This window comes from Ovis aries, chromosome 2, assembly GCF_016772045.2.
Source record: "Ovis aries strain OAR_USU_Benz2616 breed Rambouillet chromosome 2, ARS-UI_Ramb_v3.0, whole genome shotgun sequence".
NCBI lineage: Eukaryota > Metazoa > Chordata > Mammalia > Artiodactyla > Bovidae > Ovis > Ovis aries.
Window position 1 is genome coordinate 102,473,400 of NC_056055.1, and position 21,081 is coordinate 102,494,480.

At 45.8% G+C, this 21,081-nt stretch overlaps 1 protein-coding gene across 2 annotated transcripts in view; it reads left to right on the forward strand.

Annotated features, from left to right (window-relative positions):
• The first annotated feature begins 2,790 nt into the window (after positions 1-2,790).
• Positions 2,791-21,081, forward strand: part of ELP3 (elongator acetyltransferase complex subunit 3) — a 124,842-nt gene continuing 106,551 nt past the window's right edge. The window contains exons 1-3 of one of the 2 annotated variants that reach the window (XM_012128450.4): positions 2,791-2,993; positions 10,336-10,435; positions 13,446-13,584. In XM_012128450.4, the coding sequence (XP_011983840.3) occupies positions 2,858-2,993; positions 10,336-10,435; positions 13,446-13,584 (375 nt within the window). In that variant the 5' untranslated portion in view covers positions 2,791-2,857. The remainder of the gene's footprint in view (positions 2,994-10,335; positions 10,436-13,445; positions 13,585-21,081) is intronic. The other variant, XM_004004437.5, reaches the window with a different exon arrangement.

A 21,081-nucleotide genomic window follows, 5' to 3' on the forward strand; every position in this document is an offset into this window, starting at 1 on the left:
ATCCTTCCGGGTCACCCTTGATGCTGATGCCTGTCTTTCTTCCACACTCCACATCTAGCTGTCAGGAAGTCTTGCTGAAACCATTAAAGCATATTCAGAATCTGAACATGTCTCCCCGCCTCCACTGATTCCTCCCCTACTCAAATCATAATCATCTCTGGTCTCATTCAGTGGTTCCCAAATTTTGCTGCACTTTGGGATTACCCAAGAATCTTAAAAAATACTAATGCCTGGCTGCCACCCCCTTGATATGTTGATTTAATTGGCACAGGGTGTGACCTGGGCACTGGGATTTTTCACCCCTCTCTAGGTGATTCTCACGAGCATCAAAGTTTGGGAATCACTGGCATAGATGCAATAATAAGCACCTAACTGATCTCCCCACTTCTACGCTTCCTCCCTACTTCCATTCTCAACACAACAAATAGAGAGACTTAAAATTTTTTTTATTCATCCAGTTTTTGCTGCACTGGGTCCTTGTTGCTGCACACAGGTTTTCTCTAGTTGTGATGAGCAGGGGCTACTGTTTCGGTGCGCAGGCTTCTCATTGTGGTGGCTTCTGTTGTTGCGGAGCATGGGCTCTAGAGCACGCGGACTCAGTAGTTGTGGCAGATGGATTTAGTTGCCCCATGGTATGTGGAATCTTCCTGCACCAGGGATCGAATCTGTGTCCCCTGCATGCATTGTCAGGATTCTTAACCACTCGACCACTAGGGAGGTCCAAAGGTAATTTTAAATTATAAATTAGATTATATCTCTGCTAAAAAGCTCTCCAATGGCACTCCACATAACTGAGAGTAAAAGGCAAAAGCTATACACTGGCCTACAAGGTCTTACATGAGCTGCAGTGTCCCCCACCCCACCTCACCCCATCACCTCTCTGACCTCTATTACACTTCACCTCACTCACTGCTCAAATGCCAGCTACCTCCTTGCTTTCTATGAACACATCAAGGATCTTCTCACCCTCGGACCTTTACGCTAAGTGTTCCTCTATTTGAAAGACTCTTCCCCCAGATACCCGCATATCAAATATTAGCTCAAATATAGTGTTCTCAATTATAATTTAAAATTTATAAAATTTAAAATTTATTTTATAATTTAAAATCTCCAGCTTCTGTCTTTCTCTTGTGTGAGGTTAAAAAGTGATGAGGTAGAGGATGGTGTCTTCAGATAAGGAAGACTGGGGAAAGGGCAGAGTTGGAGTAGAAGTGTAGCTCCTTTGGAGACATGTTAAGTTTCTGATACACATTACACACAGATCGAACACAGTGTCAAGCAGGGGAGAAGCTGAGGCTGGACTACAAATATGGGAACAAACAGATGGTATTTAAAGCTTTGGTACTCTGGGGATCACTTTGGGGGAGACAATTTTAAGAAGCGACCCCCATGGAATACCTATATTTTGAGAAGATATACAGGAAGATTGAGAAAAATTAGAAGAAAAACTAAGAGTTTTTCTTGGAGGGTCCTAGAAGACTTTCTAGGTAGCTAACTTATGTCACTTGGTACTAAGATGACAATAACGACCGATACATGTTACTGAATTTGTCCTGATGGACAGTCACAAAAGCTGACCAGGAGAGCTTCTGTGTTACGGTGAGGCCAAAGACTTGGAGTTATCTCAATTCTAGTGCAAAGTAAGGAACTGGAAACAGCACACATTCATGTCTTCATGTGTTAATAAGAGGGTTCTTTCTTTTTTAAATTTATTTATTTGTCTGTGCCAGGTCTTAGCTACAGCATGCAGGGTCTTTTAGTTGCTATCTGAGAGATCTTTAACTGGAGTGGATGAACTCTTAGTTGCAGTATGTGGGATCTAGTTCCCAGACTAGGCATGGAACCTCAGGCCCCTGCATTCGGAGTATGGAGTCTTAAGCCACTGGACCACCAGGTAAGTCCCAATAAGTGCATGCCTGCATGCTCAAGTCAGCTCCAATTCTTTGCAACCCCTCTTTCCCTGTGGACTGGGCCTCTAGGCTCCTCTGTCCATGGGATTTTCCAGGCAAGAATACTGGAGCCAGTTCTTCCTCCAGGGGATCCTTCTGACCCAGGAACCCAACCCGGGTCTCCTCCATCTCCTGCACTGGTAGGCAGATTCTTTTACCAGTGTCCCAGCGGGGGAGTCCTGTAGCAATAAGAGGGGTTCTTAATTTCTGGTCTATGAATAAAGGAGATCATGGATTGGTTTCAGAAAACCATGATCCCAGGTCCTGCCTCCAAACTCTACAAAGCTGTCCGTGTGTGCGTCTTTCTGGAGAAACTTCCGAAGCTTTCATGATGGTATTGACATGTCCCATTTGCCTGAGACCAGAGTGCTCAACCGGCGTCCAAGTCTGGACCTTACAGCGTTACTTGGCTGCTGCATGGTCTCTTCCAGGCTCTAAATCTAGTCTCCTCCACACTGGCGGGCTTGTCATCACTCTATTCCCCCTCACATTCCCACGGACCTAAGCCATCCTAGGCTCCTCCACCTTATTTAGACACCATCCACATCCACCCTCTTGTTTTGGCTCCCGGGCGCAGCCTCTGTCCATAAGCTCTGTCCGGTCGCTGTACTGCTCAGATCAAGGTTTCTAAGGCCAGAGCTGCGGTGGCGTTCGGGTGTTAGCATCCTATAGCCCTTTGACCCCCGGCCGAATGGCCTCAGTAGCTCTGCTCGGTCTTCCAGAGGCTCCGGGAGCCGCCGCAGGAAGGCGGGGTGGACCCTTGCACTCGTCGTCTTCTCGCGACAGCTTTACGATGTGTTTCCGTCGTTTTACGACAGGACAGGGTTGCTTGGTGGCTGTCAATTTCCCCCGTGGTCCGACTAGATATCTACATTTTCTGGGGTGCCGGCTGCTACGACAGCGGAGAGATGAGGCAGAAGCGCAAAGGTGCGACAGGGAGAGGGAACGGGTGGTGGAAGGGAAGGGGCGAACCCGGGCCATCAGATGCTGAAGTCGGTTTTTCCCGCGGGAATCTGCTGCCTGCCAGTCTCCCCACCACCTGTGGTCAGTTTGTGAACTCTTCTCTCCCTGCTACTGTGCTTTTTAAACCGGCCTATCCTTATTCTTCCTTTCTGGCCATCCCTTGGTGTCTTTTGCATAAACGATAAAAGCTCTATTCCAAGAAATGTACGCGGTCAATGGATTTAACATGGTCTCGAACTCTTACACATTTCACGTCCTTTTTGATTTGAGATTGTTTTAAAGTTCTAAATTTTTTTTTTTTTTTAAGAAAAGAGAAACGCCGAGTTATTCTTGGAATCTGTGGGGTAATTAGGCAATTATTCCTATTTGTATTACCTCCTGAGTTAGCTTGGAGCGATTTCATCTTCAGTTGTTCACCCAGCTAGAGTCAAATTTCAAGTATTTTCTCGCAGGTTGTAGTGTTATCTCTGTAAACTCATTTGAGAAGTCGGTCTAATAGTAATGTTGGTTGTGATAACCGTAGCTACCGTTTATTGAGCCTTTGCTAATAATTCTTAATGTGGGTATCATCTCCAAATTACAAATGAAGAAGCTGAGATTAAAAGAATTAAGTAACTTTCCTAGCCCAAGATTATACTTAGGAAACAGAACCGAATTGGTTGGTCAGGCTGTTTCTACAAACACACAAACAAACAAAAAAAAAAACTGCCCTTGATTACTATGCCTCTTGGCCTCAGGTACTTTAAGTATCCAAATTACCCTCAGTTGCTTTGTGGGCTCAAAGACTGCTTACCCCTAATTAGTCAGTCATCTTCTCCCTCTAACTTGCTCCTCTATCTGTTAGGCCAGACAGCTTTACTTTTAATTTCATCTATCCTTGCCACCATTCCTCTAACCCACCTTCATTGAAGAACTAATATTCGAATAATAGACTTTCACATGTATATTATTTCACTTGGTTCTTGCACTGGTCTTGTGAAATGTGTATGTATTATCCCAATTTTGCCAACAAGGAAAAAGGAGCTCAGAAGGCATTGATCTTCCCATTGGGACACAGCCAGTAGGATTTGGGAGCTAGGGACTGAGTCTGTCATCCAAGTGTTCTGCTTTAAATCTTCTGTGTGTTTTTAAACAAAGTTGCCTTTCAAGAGCCTTTTACTTAGTATGCAGATTATGTGTATTCTTTCATCTTCTGAATTGTTTTTTGTATGCTCATTTTCTGTAGTGTATTTTGTATGTAGTTGACCCTTGAACAACTCTGGGGTTGGAGGCACTGCCCCCACCACCATGCAGTTGAAAATCCGAATACTGCTATCTCTGTCTCAAAAGCAAAAAAATTGACAACTGACTCACCCAGGGGCAGTAAACTCACATTGTTTGGATAGGGTTAGGACTCAAATCCTAGTTCTTTTGTTTCCACATATTGTGGTCGCTAATTAAACAAAAACTTTTCCCCACACTTAGTTAATTTAAGGATCTGAAAAATACAGGTACTGTATTTATTGGGGGGGGGAAAAAACGCAAAAAGTGGACACGCACAGTCCAAGCCAGTGTTCAAGGATCAATCTGTACTTATTTTCTTTAAACACTACTTTGATCTTTTTACTCCCAAACTCGAAAACATATAATTCTTCACTGTGTATTTCATCTTTTGTTGAGTAGCCAGTGTACTTGTAATCTGATTTTATCCAACCCTGTCAGAAAGGCTCTATTCCAGTTTGGCAACACGTTCATATAAACGTGATTGCTAATTCCTATACCTAATATTGTTCCTTCTGGATTGCCCTCTGTTTTGCTTGTCCAAACCCTGCCCTTTCTCTAAAGATACCTCTGATTTCCTCCATGAAGACTTTTCTTACTAATTTACCTCTCCAGATAATTTTCGATACACCAAAGAGCTGTCCAGACATTTTAAAATCTTCATCTCCATGTATGCCTCGTTTTCCTGTGCTTAGCTTTAGTGTACTTCACAGATACTGTGTTTTCTTTCTTTATTTTTGCAGATTGAAGGCTTGTAGCAACTCTGTGTTGAGCAAGTCTGTCGGTGCCATATTGCCAACAGCATTTGCTTAGTTGATGTCTCAGTCATGTTTTGGTAATCCCACAGTATTTCAGACTTTTTCACTATTTCTGTGTGTGTTATGGTGCTCTGTGATCAGTGATCATTGTAATTGTTTGGGGGTCCCACAAACTGCCATGTAAGATGGCGAGCTTAATCCATAAGTGATGTGTTCCGACTGCTCCACCTGTTGGCCATTCCCCCATCATCATCCCTCTCCTTGGGCCTCCCTGTTCCTTTGGACAATGAGGACTGGTAAATGCTACTGAATTAGGCCAGTTAGTACCCCTACAACAGCCTTCAAGGGGTCAGGTATTAATAAAAGGCAGGGTCATACATCTTTCACTTTAATAGCCGAAAATGATTCAGCTTAGTGAGGAAGGCCTGCTGAAAACTGAGATAGCCTGAGTGCTAACTACAGCCGAGTTGTGAATGCACAGGGAAGGTTCTTGAAGGAATTTGAAAATGATATTCTAGTGAACTCATGAATGATAAGGAAACAAACCAGCCTTATTACTGATATGGAGAAGGTTTTGGGATCTGCATAGATCAGCCAGCCACGGCATTCCCTTAAGCCCAAGCCTAACCTAAGACAAGGCCCTAACTCTAATGCTGTGAGGGCTGAGAGAGGTGGGGAAGCTGCAGAAGAAAGGTTTGAAGCTAGCTGGGCTCGATCTTGTGAAGTTTAAGGGAAGACGTCATCTGTACAGCATCAAAGCGCACGGCAGAGCGGCATCAAAGTGCATGGCAGAGCGGCATCAAAGTGCATGGCAGAGCAGCAAGTTATCCGGAAGATCTGGCTAAGATAATTCGTGAAGGTGGCTGTAATAAACAGCAGATTTTCAATGCAGACAGAACAGGCGTCTGTTGGAAGAAGATGCCGCCAGGACTTTCGTAGCTAGAGAGGAGAGGTCAGTGCCTGGCTTGAGAGCTTCAGAGGGCAGGATGACTCTCTTGTGGCTCAGCTGGTAAAGAATCCGCCTGCAATACGGAACACCTGGGTTCGATCCCTGGGTTGGGAAGATCCCCTGAAGAAGGGAAAGGCTACGCACTCCAGTATTCTGGCCTAGAGAATTCCATGAACTATATAGTCCATGGGGTCGCAAAGAATCGGACACCACTGAGCGACTTTCACAATCACAATGCAGACGGTCTGGTGGCTCAGTGATAAGGAACCCACCTGCCAATGCAGGAGATGGGGGTTTGATCCCTGAGTCGGGAAGATCCCCTGGAGAAGGAAATGGCAACCCACTCCCCTATTCTTGCCTGGGAAATCCTACGGACAGACGAGCCTGGTGGGCTACAGTCCATGGGGTTTCTATAGAGTAGGATACGACTTGGCGACTGAACAGCAACAAAATGCTTATTTACCATTTGAATTATGCTAAATCTTCTCTGCCTGTGCTCTGCAAATGGAACAAAGTGTGGATAAACAGCACACCTGTTTACAACATGGTTTACTGATATTTTATGCCCACTGTTGAGAGCAGAGCCCTTCAAAGTATCACTGCTCATTGTCGATGTACCTAGTCATCCACGCACTCTGGCGGAGATGTATGAGATTAACGTTGTTTTCATCCCTGCTCACACAGCATCCATTGCACAGTCTCATCCAGGAGTCATTTCAACTTTCAAGTCTTATTATTTAAGAAATCCGTTTAGGCTATAACTGCCATAGCTTATGATTCCTCTGATGGACCTGAGCAAGGTCAACTGAAAACCTTCTGGAAAGGAGGTGCCATTAAAAACATTTGTGATCCATGGGAAGAGGTTAAAAAAAAAAAATCTGCATTAATAGGAGTTTGGAAGAAGTTGATTCCAGCCCTCATGATGACTTTGAGGGGTTCAGGACGTCAGTGGAGCAAGTCCCTGCAGATGTGGGGACAGCGGGAGAACTAGCCGTGGGGCCTGAAGATGTGACTGAATTGCTTCAGTGTCAGGATAAAACTTTGGGGACGAGGAGCTGCCTCTTATGGGTGAGCAAAGAAACTGGTTTGTTTAGACAGAATCTGCTCCTGGTGAAGATGCTGTGGAGATGGTTGAAATTACAATAAAAGCTTTAGAATATTAAGCTTACTTGATAAGGCAGCAGCAGGGTTTGAGGCGATCAACTCCAATTTTGAAAGAACTTCTATCCTGGGTAAAATGCCACCCAGCAGCATTGCATGCACAGAGAAATTGTTCATGAAGGGAAGAGTCAGGGGCTGCAGCAAACTTCCAGTGTTGTCCTATTTTAAGAGATTGCCGCAGCCACCCCAGCCTTCAGCATCCACCACCCTGAGCAGCTGGCAGCCTTCAACATCGAGGCAAAACTAAACACCAGTAAAAAGAGTATATTTGCTGAAGGCTCAGCTGGTAAAGAATCTGCTTGCAATGAGGGAGACCTGGGTTCCATCCCTGGGTTGGGAAGATTCCCTGGAGGAGGAAATGGCAACCCATTCCAGTATTCTTACCTGGGAAATCTCATGGACAGAGGAGCCTGGCAGGGTACAGTCCGTGGAGTCACAAAAAGTCAGATTCAGCTGAGCAACTGTGACTATTGGTGCCCATAAGCAATAGGTTTTGGGGTTTCCCAGTGCCTCAGTGGTAAAGAATCTGCCTGTAGGTTGAAGGTTTGTTATTGCGGGACGTGTCCACAAGGCGGCAGCACTTCTTTATGCCTTACTCTTGTTACTAAGGTAAGCAGCGTGCGTGCTAAGTCGCTTCAGCAGTGTCTGACACTCTGCCACCCCACGGAAGGTAGCCTGCCAGATTTCCCTGTCCGTGGGGTTCTCCAGGCAAGTATACTGGAGTGGGTTGCCATTTCCTCCTCCAGAGGATCTTTCCCACCCAGGGATCGAACCTGGGTCTCCTGCAGCTTCTGCATTTCAGGGGGATTCTTTATTGCCGAGCCACCGGAGAGGCTTGGGGAAATTCCTGTTCTCTCCTTGTAAATTAGAATGCTCTGTAGCGCTAGTGGTTAAGAACCTGCCTGCCAATGCTAGGAGACATAAGAGACTTGGGTTCAATTCCTGTGTTGGGGAGATCTGTGGAGGAGGAAATGGCAACCCACTCCAGTATTTTCGCTTGTGAAATCCCATAGACGGAGGAGCTTGGCGGGCTACAGTCCATGGGGTCGCCAAGAGTCAGATACAGCTGGGCAGCTGAGCGCACATGTAGTCTTTATGAATATTGAGTACCTATAAGCAATAGTTTTGGGGTTTCGCAAGTGGCTCAGTGGTAAAGAATCTGCCTGTAGGTTGAAGGTTGCTATTGCGGGACGTGTCCACAAGGCGGCAGCACTTTCCCATGCCTCACTCTTGTTACTAAGGTAAGCAGCTGCTAAGTCGCTTCAGTCGTGTCCGACTCTCTGCGACCCCATAGACGGCAGCCCACCAGGCTCCCCCGTCCCTGGGATTCTCCAGGCAAGAACACTGGAGTGGGTTGCCATTTCCTTCTCCAGTGCATGAAATTGAAAAGTGAAAGTGAAGTCGCTCAGTCGTGTCTGACCCTCAGCGACCCCATGGACTGCAGCCTATCAGGCTCCTCCATCCATGGGCTTTTCCAGGCGAGAGTACTGGAGTGGGGTGCCATTGCCTTCTCCAGAGCCTTGGGGAAATTCCTGTTCTCTCCTTGTAAATTAGAGTGCCCTGGCACTAGTGGTCAAGAACCTGCCTGCCAATGCTAGGAGACATAAGAGACGAGAGTTCGATCCCTGGGTCTGGAAGATCCCCTGGAGGAGGGCGCGGCAACCCACTTCACTGCTCTTGCCTGGGAAATCCCACGGACAGAGTAGCTTGGTGGGCTACAGTCCATGGGGTCGCAAAGAGTCAAGACGGGATTTAAGTGTCTTACACGCATACCCCTGCCGGAAGAAGCCACCCAAAACTTGCGTCTCTCATTTACTTAAGGCGTATTGCTATCGCACACTCAGCAGACCACAGTGCACTGTAAAGATAACGTGTGTGTGCGCCGGGAGCCAAAACATTCGTGTGACATGCTTGATTGTAGTGCGCCCTTTTCTGTGGTTATCTGGAACCAGGCTGCATGAGGTCTGCCTGTATTTTTTATCACCTGAAATCCCTTTTTCCCTCCAAATAAATTCGTATGCAGAACTTCAATATATAGATAGATGGAAGTGAAGCTGCTTGGGTTGAAATGGAGAAAGAGACACCACCAGCCCTGTCTGTTACATGGGCCCTTGGGCACCTCTGTAGAATACTGAAGGGTTGAGTTACACGGTTTAGAAAGCATTAGCCTCCGATTATAAATGGACTTCTCTCAAATTGTTCATGGTAGCTGTGTCTCAGGAAATTAGAGGTGCTTTGGCACAGTGGGAAAAAGCATGTAAGTTGTGAGAGAAAGGCTTGAATTTGAGTCTTAACCATGCTATTTACAATGATGTCTTAACTTGCCTTAATTATTCACATCTGTGAAATGGGAAAACAGTGCCCACCTTCCAGTGTTGTTGTGAGGTCTCAAATGAGATCAAGTAAATGAGAGGGCCAGAGCTTTCTCCTCTTACTCTTCTCTGATGACCTTGTTATCTTTAGACACCAGCTTTCTCTGCAGGCAGGAAGTGTGCTTGCTACCAGCTCCCGAGCTGAAATCTCACAGCTCTTACCACTGGAAAGGGACTGGTGGTTTTTTTTGCCTTGAGTAAAAGAGCTCAGATTGGCCCCCACCTGAATAGTTGCCCATCCTTGAACCAGGCAAGTGTATTTGCAGGCAAGGGGTGGGTCATGCCGTGTCAGCTTCTGCTTTTGCCTCTTCCGTGAGAAGGAGGGCCTCATTTGCCAGGAGAAGGTTGCAGTGCTGTTTAGACTAAATCTTAGGGATGCATTAAAGTCCCTAGGCGAGGATAGACCCCTGCCTTTGTGTTTCAAAATAGTATTACACCGCTGTGTAATTCGGCTTCTGGGGACACCTGGGTTTGAGTTTCAGCTTCACCCCTTGGTAACATGTTTATGGGACAGGAAAATATTCTTGTTCCATCCGCCTCACTTTCTTCTGAGAATCAGATGAAGTGAAGCAGCTAAACGTAATCAAAAATCTGGAGATGAAGGGAAGCTGTTTTGACTCCTTTGGCTCTTTCCTGTGTGATTCGGTCCTTTTCCTTCCTGTCTGTCTCTGCTCTCCCGTGTCTGTCATGCCTGTCGTGTAGATGCTTCTAGAGTGAACTCTTCCCGTATGTAGGTGAACTCAGGTTTGTTTTTATATTAGAGGTATAAGATACATGGCCAAATTGTAAACAGTACAAGTTCACTGTCTGGTAAACTTGAGCTATTATTCCAGCATGATTGGAATGATTTTGGAAGGAAAACTGCTAGCAAATACAAAAATGTTTACTGAATAATTTTACATTGTCAAATATTATCTTTCCAGGAGATCTCAGCCCTGCTCAGCTAATGATGCTGACCATAGGAGATGTTATTAAGCAACTAATTGAAGCTCACGAGCAGGGGAAAGACATCGATCTAAATAAGTAAGTGGAGGGGCTTCCCTGGTGATCCAGTGGCTAAGACGTGGCCTTCCAAGGCAGAGGGTGTGGGTTTGATCCCTGGTCCAGGAGCTGGAATCTCACATGCCTCAGGGCCAAGAAAACAAAAACGTAAAATAAAAGCAATGTTGTAACAGATTCAGTAAAGACTTTAAAAATTGTCCGCATCCCCCCAAAAATCCAAAAAATAAGTCAGTGGATCTATTAAAAAAAGAAGGTAATCTTGTTCGTGGGAAGTATTAATAGATCTCTCTCATGCGTGCAATTTCAGACGCTGCTGGTTCTATCTCGGGTTTCATGTTTGAACTGAGCATTCAGTTTCCTGCCCTGCCCTGTTGATTATGCATGGCAGAGCTGCCTCGGAGCCTACTATCCCTGGCAGCGTCTAACGTCTCTTGGGCCCTTGCTGTAGTCGGGTCACTGTTAGTGGTACACGGGACGTCCTAGCCCGGCTGACACTCTCAGACACTGTCTGAGGTCAGTACTCACCTCGCTGGACATGGGTGCCCCGAGACAGAGAAGGTCACGTAATTTTTCCCAGAGTGAATAACTGGTCATTGGCAGAGCTGAGGTTTGGAATCAGACCATCTGCCTCCCGAGCCCGTGGTCTGTCCTGCTGTCCGTCTCGCTTCACATCCTTCCTCTCGTTCCGGTCCCTCCTCTGAGACACAGCAGGTGGCGGCTGGCTCCCAGGAAGACCCTCTCTTTGGGCCTTTCGGTGTCATCCAGCCCTTCCCCGCGTCAGAGCCTCCTGGACACGCCCACCCACTTCCTCTCCAGAGTCAGGTTCAGCTTGGTCAAATAAGAGTGGTCTCTCCTCTCTGCATCTGTTTATCCACTGCGCACTCGTTATATAGACCTGCTCCCCCACCCCCAGGCCATCGGTGGTCTAGCCACTGTTCGCATGACGTTTCCCTAGACCCTGTCTAGAAAAAAATATGCTTTACCCTTTCTTTGGAACATTGTGCTTAATAAACATTGGCTGAAGAAATCAATACTCTTTTTTAGTATGGAGTCACTTTTTTACATTATATTTTATTGATTTTTCTACCATGTGTTCAACTGATTTTCCCCCCCTATTTTTTTGTTGGCTGTACCCATAATTATACAAATCTTTTGTTTCTCATGAACATTTCTATGTCTTATATATTTTTGTCTTTCATCTTTAATTTAGCACATCTAAAGCAAAAGTTAGCATCTTCCTTAAAACCAGCTGGTACTCAGATGGCCTCTTGGCCAAATGGTTTTCACCTTCACCCAGGCTTGAAACACTAGTGTCACCTCTGAATCCTTTTCCTTGGGTCCAGTTCGGGTCACAATTTTGCCTACTCTGTCTTCATTATAACTCTCTTCCATGTTCACTACCAACTTCCTCTTCCCTTCCTTTTTTATTTTTTACTTTCTTCTTCCAGTTTTATTGATACAGTTGACATGTAGCACTGTTTTAAGTTGAAGATACACAGTATAGTGATTCAGCCTGTACATTATGAGATGATTCCAGTAAGTTTAGTGAACATCCATCCTCTCATATTGATACAAAATTAAAGAAATAGAAAAAAATTCTTCTTTCCTTGTGATGAGAACTTCCAGGTCTCTTAACACCTTTCTTTTTGGTTGTAATGTATATACTTTTAAACTTATTATTTTGCGATGGAGTAAAGCCAGTTAACAATGTTGTGATGGTTTCAGGTGGACGGCAAAGGTACTCAGCCATTCGTATACATGTATCCATTCTCCCCCAAACTCCCCTCCCATCTGTGAAGCCTACGCTTTTCTGTACCCATTTTCCATGAATATCTCCCCAGAACACACTGAGTTCGTCTCAAGCGCTGTAAGCATTCATGGTTGGGTGTGTGTTCTATTACGTATGTTTTTATTATTTGCAGACTTATTTTTGTGCATGCCTGTCTGCAAACCTAGAGCACGAAACAGCTCTGCCTTACACTTCCTGACGTCCCAGGTACTTAGGTAGTCTCTTGTACCTCTTAGGAACTCAGTAAACATTTGTTTAAATGATTTGAACACCTCATAGTATTTCTAGATGGATTAAAGTGACTATGGGATTTGGCTAGCAGCCACAAAGAAAAGAAAACTTGGTACAATTATAGGAAAAAACGAGGAACAATTTTTCTTCTACAATTATAGAAAAAAACTACTTGGGATAAAGGTTATTTTGGGGGATGCGGATAGGGTTACAGTCAGGAAGGCACACGGGTCTTCTGAAATGGTGATCATGTTCCTTTTCTTGGAATGTGGTTACAAGAGTGATTATTTTATAATATTTAAAGTATATTACATGGTTCATTGTTCTGTTCTTTAGGTAATATTTTATATTAGAAAAATATTTTAAATGCTTTAAAAAATACATATTGGAGTGGCCAATAAGTTCGTTTGGGTTTTTCCATAACATCCTACAGAAAAACCCAGATGAGCTTTTTGGCCAACCCAATGCTTTATTTCCTGTTCGGGTCTACATAGCTTTGCTTTCGGTTGTTTTGCTTTTTGGCCTGAGACCGTGGTTTGCAACCAGTCATGACTACTCCCACCCCTCCACCCACCCCCAAGACATTTGCAGCGTCTGGAAAGTTTTGGTCGTTACAACAGGGAGAGGTGCCAGTCGAGGCCAAGTGCGTGTCTGATCATTCCACAGTGTGCTGAGCAGGCCCCCGCGAGAGGGTTAACATCCCAGATGCGTGGCGTGGAAGCTGAGGGAGGGTTGAGTCCTTCGAGGCTGGAACACTACCTTGAATGAGGCCTCAACCATGTCACTGTCCTGGGTCCCGGCCCCTGGTCATCTGGCTTTCTCTCCAGTACTCCAGAGGACAAGAAGTCCTGAGTTTTGTTCTCCTGTTTCCCTGACAGTTAGAGCCACTGTTGTCATCTGGTGAGGGGATACGGGATCGTGAGAGTTGGTGGCATGGTTTATAGGTGGTTCTTCTGGTAGCTTGTCCTTGGAATCTTGTGACCTTGATCACGCTGGATGCTCTACTTTCAGGGTGAAGACCAGGACAGCTGCCAAATACGGGCTCTCGGCGCAGCCCCGCCTGGTGGACATCATCGCTGCGGTCCCGCCTCAGCATCGGAAGGTCTTGGTCCCCAAGCTCAAGGCGAAACCCATCAGAACTGCCAGTGGGGTGAGTGATCGAGTCATCACGTATTGATTGTGTATCTGTTGGGCCACAGATCCCTGCCTCCATGTAGTGAGGTGGAGGTGGGCAATTTGAATTCATAAAATCCACCTGTTGTGGTGTGTACTGGAGTGGAGATGTGTGCAGGATTGCTCGGAGAACGCCAGGGAAGAGAGTCACTCAGAGGAAAAGATGGTGATTTGATTTTGGTGTCTTTAAAAGTGGGGCTTCCCAGGTGGCTCAGTGGTAAAGAATCCGCCTGCCAGTGCAGGAGACCCGGGTTGGACCCCTGGGTCGGGAAGATCCCCTGGAGAAGGACATGCAGCCCACTCCAGTGTTCTTGCCTGAGAATCCCAGGGACGGAGGAGCCTGGCGGGCTACAGTCCATGGGGTCTCCAAGAGTCGGACGCGATTGAGCACGCACTCACGGGGCATAGGGTGGTGATGGGGAGGAGGTCTTTAAAAGTATAGACTGAAAGTTGGTAACTACCAGAAGATGGTAAATATTGTTGGCCACCTTAAGCTCGTGGCTTATAACATACTTATAAAGGGTATTTTGAAAAGTTAACTGATAGTGCAAAGTCATTATGTTAATACGTATGGTAGCTGTGACCCAGTTGACACCATTCAGGAGGGTGTCCAGAAGCCAGATGTCCCTACAGTACAAGGGACTAGGAAGGACCCAAGAGGAGAAAGTGTGGCGCCTGACCGACCCGGAAGTGGTGCCCATGTCAGCAGAGAAGAGCAAGCACAGAGTCGTGGGAGCAAGGGGCAGGAATTAGGGCACCGACGGTGTAAGAGGTGTGTGGGGGGAAACCACAAGTGTGCCAGGCTCGCCAGGGCTGCGCTTCACTTTGGAAAGCAGCAGGACTTCGGGGTGAAGTGTTAGTGTGGCATCTGCTTGTCAAAGGTCTTAAATGAAGTGAAGTGAAAGTCGCTCAGTCGTGTCTATCTCTTTGCGACCCCCTGGGCTATACAGTCCATGGAATTCTCCAGGTCAGAATACTGGAGTGGGTAGCTGTTCCTTTCTCCAGGAGATGTTCCCAACCCAGGGATTGAACCCAGGTCTCCCGCATTGCAGGCGGATTTTGTACCAGCTGAGCCACCAGGGGAACCCAGATGTCCCACAAAGAAGCCAGATACAAAGAAACTGCAAAAGATTTTTGAGAAGGGGAGTGATGGGAACCAGATAGATTTTTTCAGAAAATTAATTTGGATACAAGATGTAGGGAGGTCTTCCCTGGTAGCCCAATGGTTAGGAATCCGCCTGCCGGTACAGGGAACACGAGTTCAGTCCCTGGTCGGGGAAGATCCCACATACCGCAGGGCAGCTAACCCCGGGCGCCACCACTGCAGGGCCCTAGAGCCTGGGAGCCGCAACTGCTGACGCCGTGTGCCTGGAGCCTGTGCTCCATGAGAGGAACCACTGCAAAGAGAAGCCCGCAGTCACTGCAGCCAGAGAAGGCCTGTGTGCAGCAACACAGACCCAGTGCGGCCAAAATTAGAAAGAAAGAAAATGTGGTATCAAGATGGAGGGTCAGTCGCTTGGAGACAGAAAGACCAGTTGGAATGCTCTCAGTTTGAGCTAAGCATGAAGAGCCTCAGTTGAGGCCAGGCCTCCAGGATAACAAGGATGAGTGTGAAAGACACAGGGTGGGATTTGGGCCCTCCTCAAACTTGTTGCCTAGAGTGGAATCCTTTATTCCCAGTGTGAACTAAGTTCAGTCTGTTCCTTGGGTGGGGCTGTTGTACTTCTCACAGCTTACACTGACCTGCCAGGTACCTGCCTCTTCCTGGACCACATCACACTTGTGACTAATTAATCCCCAGAACCTTTGCACAGAGGGTACCATCAATCCCAGCCTCTTCTCTATACTCAAGTGTTTGCGGTTCGTTGGTTGGTTTGTACCGAAGTACAGAAGGCTTTCAGAAAAACGAATAGTTCAAACCTCCACTTTACAGCCCCCCTGCCTCCTCCCCTACCCAGGGCAATGGCTTCTAAGTCTTAGCTGATTTCTTGGCATTTACGTCCATATCCCTAAATAATGTGCTTTCAGGATAAATCTTGAATTGTCAGTTGTAGGCATTATGTACGGGCTTGCCACTGTGCAAGCAAAGGTTTGTCAACCCCTGGACCTGACAGAGGCACCTGGTTTCCACGATTCCATCCTCTGTCCTCCTCCTGGCTCGAGCCACTCCTTTTCTTTCTCCTAGAGCTACTCTTGCTCCGCTTGCCTTTGGACATGGGCATCTTCTGCGGCCCCAGGCCCAGTGTTCCTAGTGCCGCACACACTTCCTTTGGTGATCTCATCCACTGACGTCTTTTTTTTTTTCAATATGGATCATTGTTAAAGTCTTTATTGAATTTGTTACAACATCGCTTCCGTTTTATGTTTTGGTTTTTTAGCCTCGAGGCATGTGGGATCTTAGCTGCCCCACCAGGGACTGAACCCACACCCCCTGCATTGGAAGGCGGGGTCTTAGCCACTGGACCGCCAGGGAGGCCCCCACTGATGTTTTTCAGTACCGCCGTACGCTGACGCCCAGCTCCAGCCTTTCCGCAAACTTCATGTCAAATTGCCTGTTAGGCGTCTCTCCTTTGACTGCCTGTAGACCCTCCAGTGTGGCGAAACCAGACTTGCTTGCTTGCTCAGACTTGCTCTTTCATCCTCCTGGACCACCTTAGTTCATGGTGCCCACATCGATTTGGTTTCCAAATGATGTGAAATGCATTGTCTGTTCCTTCCACCATGGGTAGGAATGTTCTGACCTTTATCATTTCTTATTTTGGAGGTTATTGGAGTCATTTCCTAACAGGCCTGCTTTGTCTTAGCTGCAGCAAATCCACCAGAGTAACCTACTAAAAATGTCAAGAACACACAGCTGATGTCATGCCCTATCTGTCATGCATCCTAAACTCCATGCTTTTATCCCTGCTGTTACTGTTGTGCTTTGTTTTTATTTTTTTATAGAGCTTTAGGCTTACAGAACAGTTGAGCAGAAAGTACAGAGTTGCTTGTACTTCCTCGCCCCCTCCCCCAGGCTGCCCCATAATTGATGCATCAATTGTCGCTGTTCCGTCGCTCAGTCGCATCCACCGCTGCGACCCCGTGTACTGCAGCATGCCAGGCGTCACTGTTCTTCACTATCTCCTGGAGTTCTCTCAAACTCATGTCCATGGAGTCAGTGACGCCATCCAACCATCTCATGCTCTGTCGTCCCCTTCTCCTCCCGCCTTCAGTCTTTGCCAGCATCAGGCTGTTTTCAAGTGAGTCAGCTCTTTGCATCAGGTGGCCAAAGTATTAGAGCTTCAGCTTCAGCATCAGTCCTTCCAAAGAACACCCAGGATTGATTTCCTTTAGGACTGACTGGTTGGATGTCCTTGCAGTCCAAGGGACTCTCAAGAGTCTTCTCCAACAGCACAGTTCAGAAGCATCAGTTCTTCAGCGCTCAGTCTTTATGGTCCATCTCTCATATCCATACATCACCACTGGAAAAACTGTAGCTTTGACTGTAATGCTATTTTTTTTTTTTTAATATGCTGTCTATGTTCATCATAGCTTTCTTCCAAGGAGCAAGCATCTTTTAGTATCAGGGCTGCAGTCACCATTCACGGTGATGATGGAGCCCAAGACTGTCACTGTTCCGTTGTTTCCCATCTATTTGCCATGAAGTGATGGGACCAGATGCCATAATCTTTGTTTTTTAAAGGTTGAGTTTTAAGACAGCTTTTTCACTCTCCTCTTTCACCCTCATCAAGAGGCTCTTTAGTTCCTCTTCGCCTTCTGCCATAAGGGTGGAGTCATCTGCATATCTGAGGTTATTGTTATTTTTTCCAGCAATCTTGATTCTAGCTTGAGCTTCATCCAGCCTGGCATTTCGCATGATGTACTCTACATAGAAGTTAAATAAGCAGGGCGACAATATACAGCCTTGATGTACTCCCTTTCTCAACTTGGAACCAGTCCATTGTTCGGTGTCCGGTTCTAACTGTCACTTCTTTACCTGCATACATGTTTCTCAGGAGGCAAGTAAGGTGGTCTGGTATTCCCATTACTTTAAGAATTTTCCAAGTTTCTTGTGATCCACACAGTCAAAGGCTTTAGCGTAGTCAGTGAAACAGATGATTTTCTGGAGTTCTTTGCTCTTTCTGTGATCCAGTGGATGTTGGCAATTTGATTTCTGGTTCTTCTGCCTTTTCTAAATCCAGCCTTTTCTACATCTGGAAAGTCTCGGTTCATGTACTGTTAAAGCATAGCTTGAAGGGTTTTGAGCACTACCTTGCTAGCCTGTGAAATAAGTGCAGTTGTGCAGTAGTTTTGGAGAAGGCAATGGGAACCCACTCCAGTACTCTTGCCTGGAAAATCCCATGGATGGAGGAGCCTGGTGGGCTGCGGTCCATGGGGTCGCGAAGAGTCGGACATGACTGAGTGATTTCACTTTCACTTTTCACTTTCACTCATTGGAGAAGGAAATGGCAACCCACTCCAGTGTTCTTGCCTGGAGAATCCCAGGGACGGGGGAGCCTGGTGGGCTGCCATCTATGGGGTCGCACAGAGTCGGACACGACTGAGGCAACTTAGCAGCAGCAGCAGTGCAGTAGTTTGAACATTCTTTGGGATTGTCATGAAAACTGACCTTTTCCAGTTCTGTGGCCACTGCTGAGTTTTCCAAATTTGCTGGCATATTGAACAGCACTTTCACAGCATCATCTTTTAGGATTTGGAATAGCTCAGCTGGAATTCCATCACCTCCACTAGCTTTGTTTGTAGAGCTTCCTAAGGCCGACTTGACTTCACACTCCAGGATGTCTGGCTCTAGGTGAGTGATCGCACCATGGTTATCTGGGTCATTAAGACTTTTTTTGTATAGTTCTCCTGTGTATTCTTGTCACCTCTTCTTAATATCTTCTGCTTCTGTTAGGTCCATACCATTTCTGTCCTTTATCGAGCCCATCTTTGCATGAGATGTTCCCTTGGTGTCTCTGATTTTTGGGGGGAGATCTCTAGTGCTCCCCATCTGTTGTTTTCCTCTATTTGCATTGTTCACTTAAGAATGCTTTCTTATCTCTCCTTGCTATTCTTTGGAACTCTGCACTCAGATGTGTATATCTTTCCTTTTCTCCTTTGCCTTTTGCTTCTCTTTTCTCAGTTATTTGTAAGGCCTTCTCAGACAACCGTTTTGCCTTTTTGCATTTGTTTTTCTTGAGGATGGTTTTGGTCACTGACTCCTGTACAGTTTTATGAACCTCTGTCTATAGTTCTTCAGGCACTCTATAAGATGTAAGCTCTTGAATCTATTTGTCACTTCCACTGTATAATCGTAAGGGATTTGATTTAGGTCATACCTGAATGGCCTGGTGGTTTTCCCTACTTTCTTTAAGTCTGAATTTTGCAATAAGGAGTTCATGATCTGAGCCACAGTCAGCTCTCAGTCTTGTTTTTACTGACTATAGAGCTTCTCCATCTTCAGCTGCAAAGAATCTAGTCAGTCTGATTTCGGTATTGACCATCTGGTGATGTTCTTGTGAAGGGTCATCTCTTGTGTTGTTGGAAGAGGGTGTTTGCTATGACCAGGGTATGCTGTCTTGGCAAAATTCTATTAGCCTTTGCCCTGCTTCATTTTTCACTCCAAGGCCAATCTTGGCTGTTACTCCAAGTATCTCTTGACTTCCTAGTTTTGCATTCCAGCCCCCTGTGATGAAAAGGACATCTTTTTTTGGTGTGTTCATTCTAGAAGGTCTTGTAGGTCTTCATAGAACCGTTCTATTTGGCTTCTTCGGTATTAGTGGTTGGGGCATAGACTTCAGTTACTGTTATATTGAATGGTTTGCCTTGGAAATGAACAGAAATCATTCTGTCATTTTTGAGATTGCACCCAATACTGTACCAGTCTTGCTACATTACTATTAACTGAAGCCTATAGTTCCCATTAGGGTCTCTCACAGTTGTACATTCTGTGGGTTTTACCAAATGCACAATGTCTTGTATCCACCAAATCGTATCGTATGGAATAGTTTCACTGCCCTAAAACTCCCCTAATGATGCTTTCCTCTGCCTCATTCCCCTGCCCACCACTGATCTGTTTACTGTCTCTCTAGCTTTGCCTTTCCAGAATGCCATGTGGTGGGAAGCAGTGTGTTTTGTAGTTGTTTCATATTAGCTTCTGTTACTTAGCAGTACACATTAAGCTTTTATGCTATGTCTTTTTAGTGGCTTGCTGGCTCATTCTTTTTAGCACTGAATAATACTCCATTGTCTGAGTGTACTGCAGTTTGTCTGTCCATGCACCTATTGAAGGCCACCCCAACTGTTTCCAAATTTTGGCAGTTGTGATGACCAAAGCTGTGATAAACATTTGCGTGAAGGTTTTTGTGTATACAAAAGTTTTCAACTCATTTGAGTACCTAAATACCTAGGAGCATGATGGCTGGATTATATGCTAAGACTTAGTAGTAGTAGTAGTAGTAGTAGTAGTAGTAGTAGTAGTATTTTCGATGTGCTTTTTACTGTGTTTTTTGGAAATAGCTTATTTCTCTAAACCCTCCTCCCCTTCTCACTTGTGTGATTTCAGAGGACAGAGGCCTGCATTAGTATTTCTGTAGTCTTAGGGCCCACCTGCTCTGTGTGGCTCAGAACCTGGCCTGTATCGAAGGTCCTCAATAAAAGATTGAGAAATCAGATGGTCTTCATCAGTGGTATACATATACCACTTGTATCTCCTTATAAATAAAAACATTTGTGTGAAAATCTAAGTTTTTAATTCAGATTTGCAAATTTTGTGTTTTTTTGGAGTTTTTCTTGCTCACTGTTTAATGATTGAAGTTAAATTGTAATCATTTTTACTATTAAAACATAATCACAGGCTGATAGAAAAGTTGAAAAGCCGCTGGGAAGAACACTTTCTCCCTGAGCGATTTGAAAGTAAGTTGCAAAACCGACGCCTTTGAATGTTTCAACGTGTGCTTCCTGCAGACAGGGACACTTTCTTACATCACCACAATAAAGGCATCAAAATGAGGAATTTAACATGGATACGTTATCAGTCTCTAGTCCTCACGTCTCAAGTTTCAGCAGCTGTCTCAACAGTAAGCTGCAGGACCCGGTTCAGAATCACGTGCTGTGTTCGGTTGCCATGGGTCTTCAGCCTAGACACTTCCCCCGTCTTTCCTGGACTTCGTTGCCTTAACGCTTTTGAGGAGATCAGGCAAGTTGTTGTTGCGTCGCGTCTCCCTCAGTGTGGTTTGATCAGATGTGTCCTCACGATTAGGCTCGGGTTGGCGTCTCTGGCAGGAACGTCACGGACGTGACACGGTGTTCCTCTTACAGCCTGTCGGGTGGTGCGTAGCTTGCTGTCCTGCCGCTCATGTCGTCCACTGTGACGAAGCGGGTATCTGCCAGGCATCCCCTTTGTGAAGTTACTCTTTTCCACTTTGAAATTAACAAGTCTTGTGTGGTGAAGTACTTGGAAACTGTGTAAATGTCCGGTTCCTCATCAGACTTC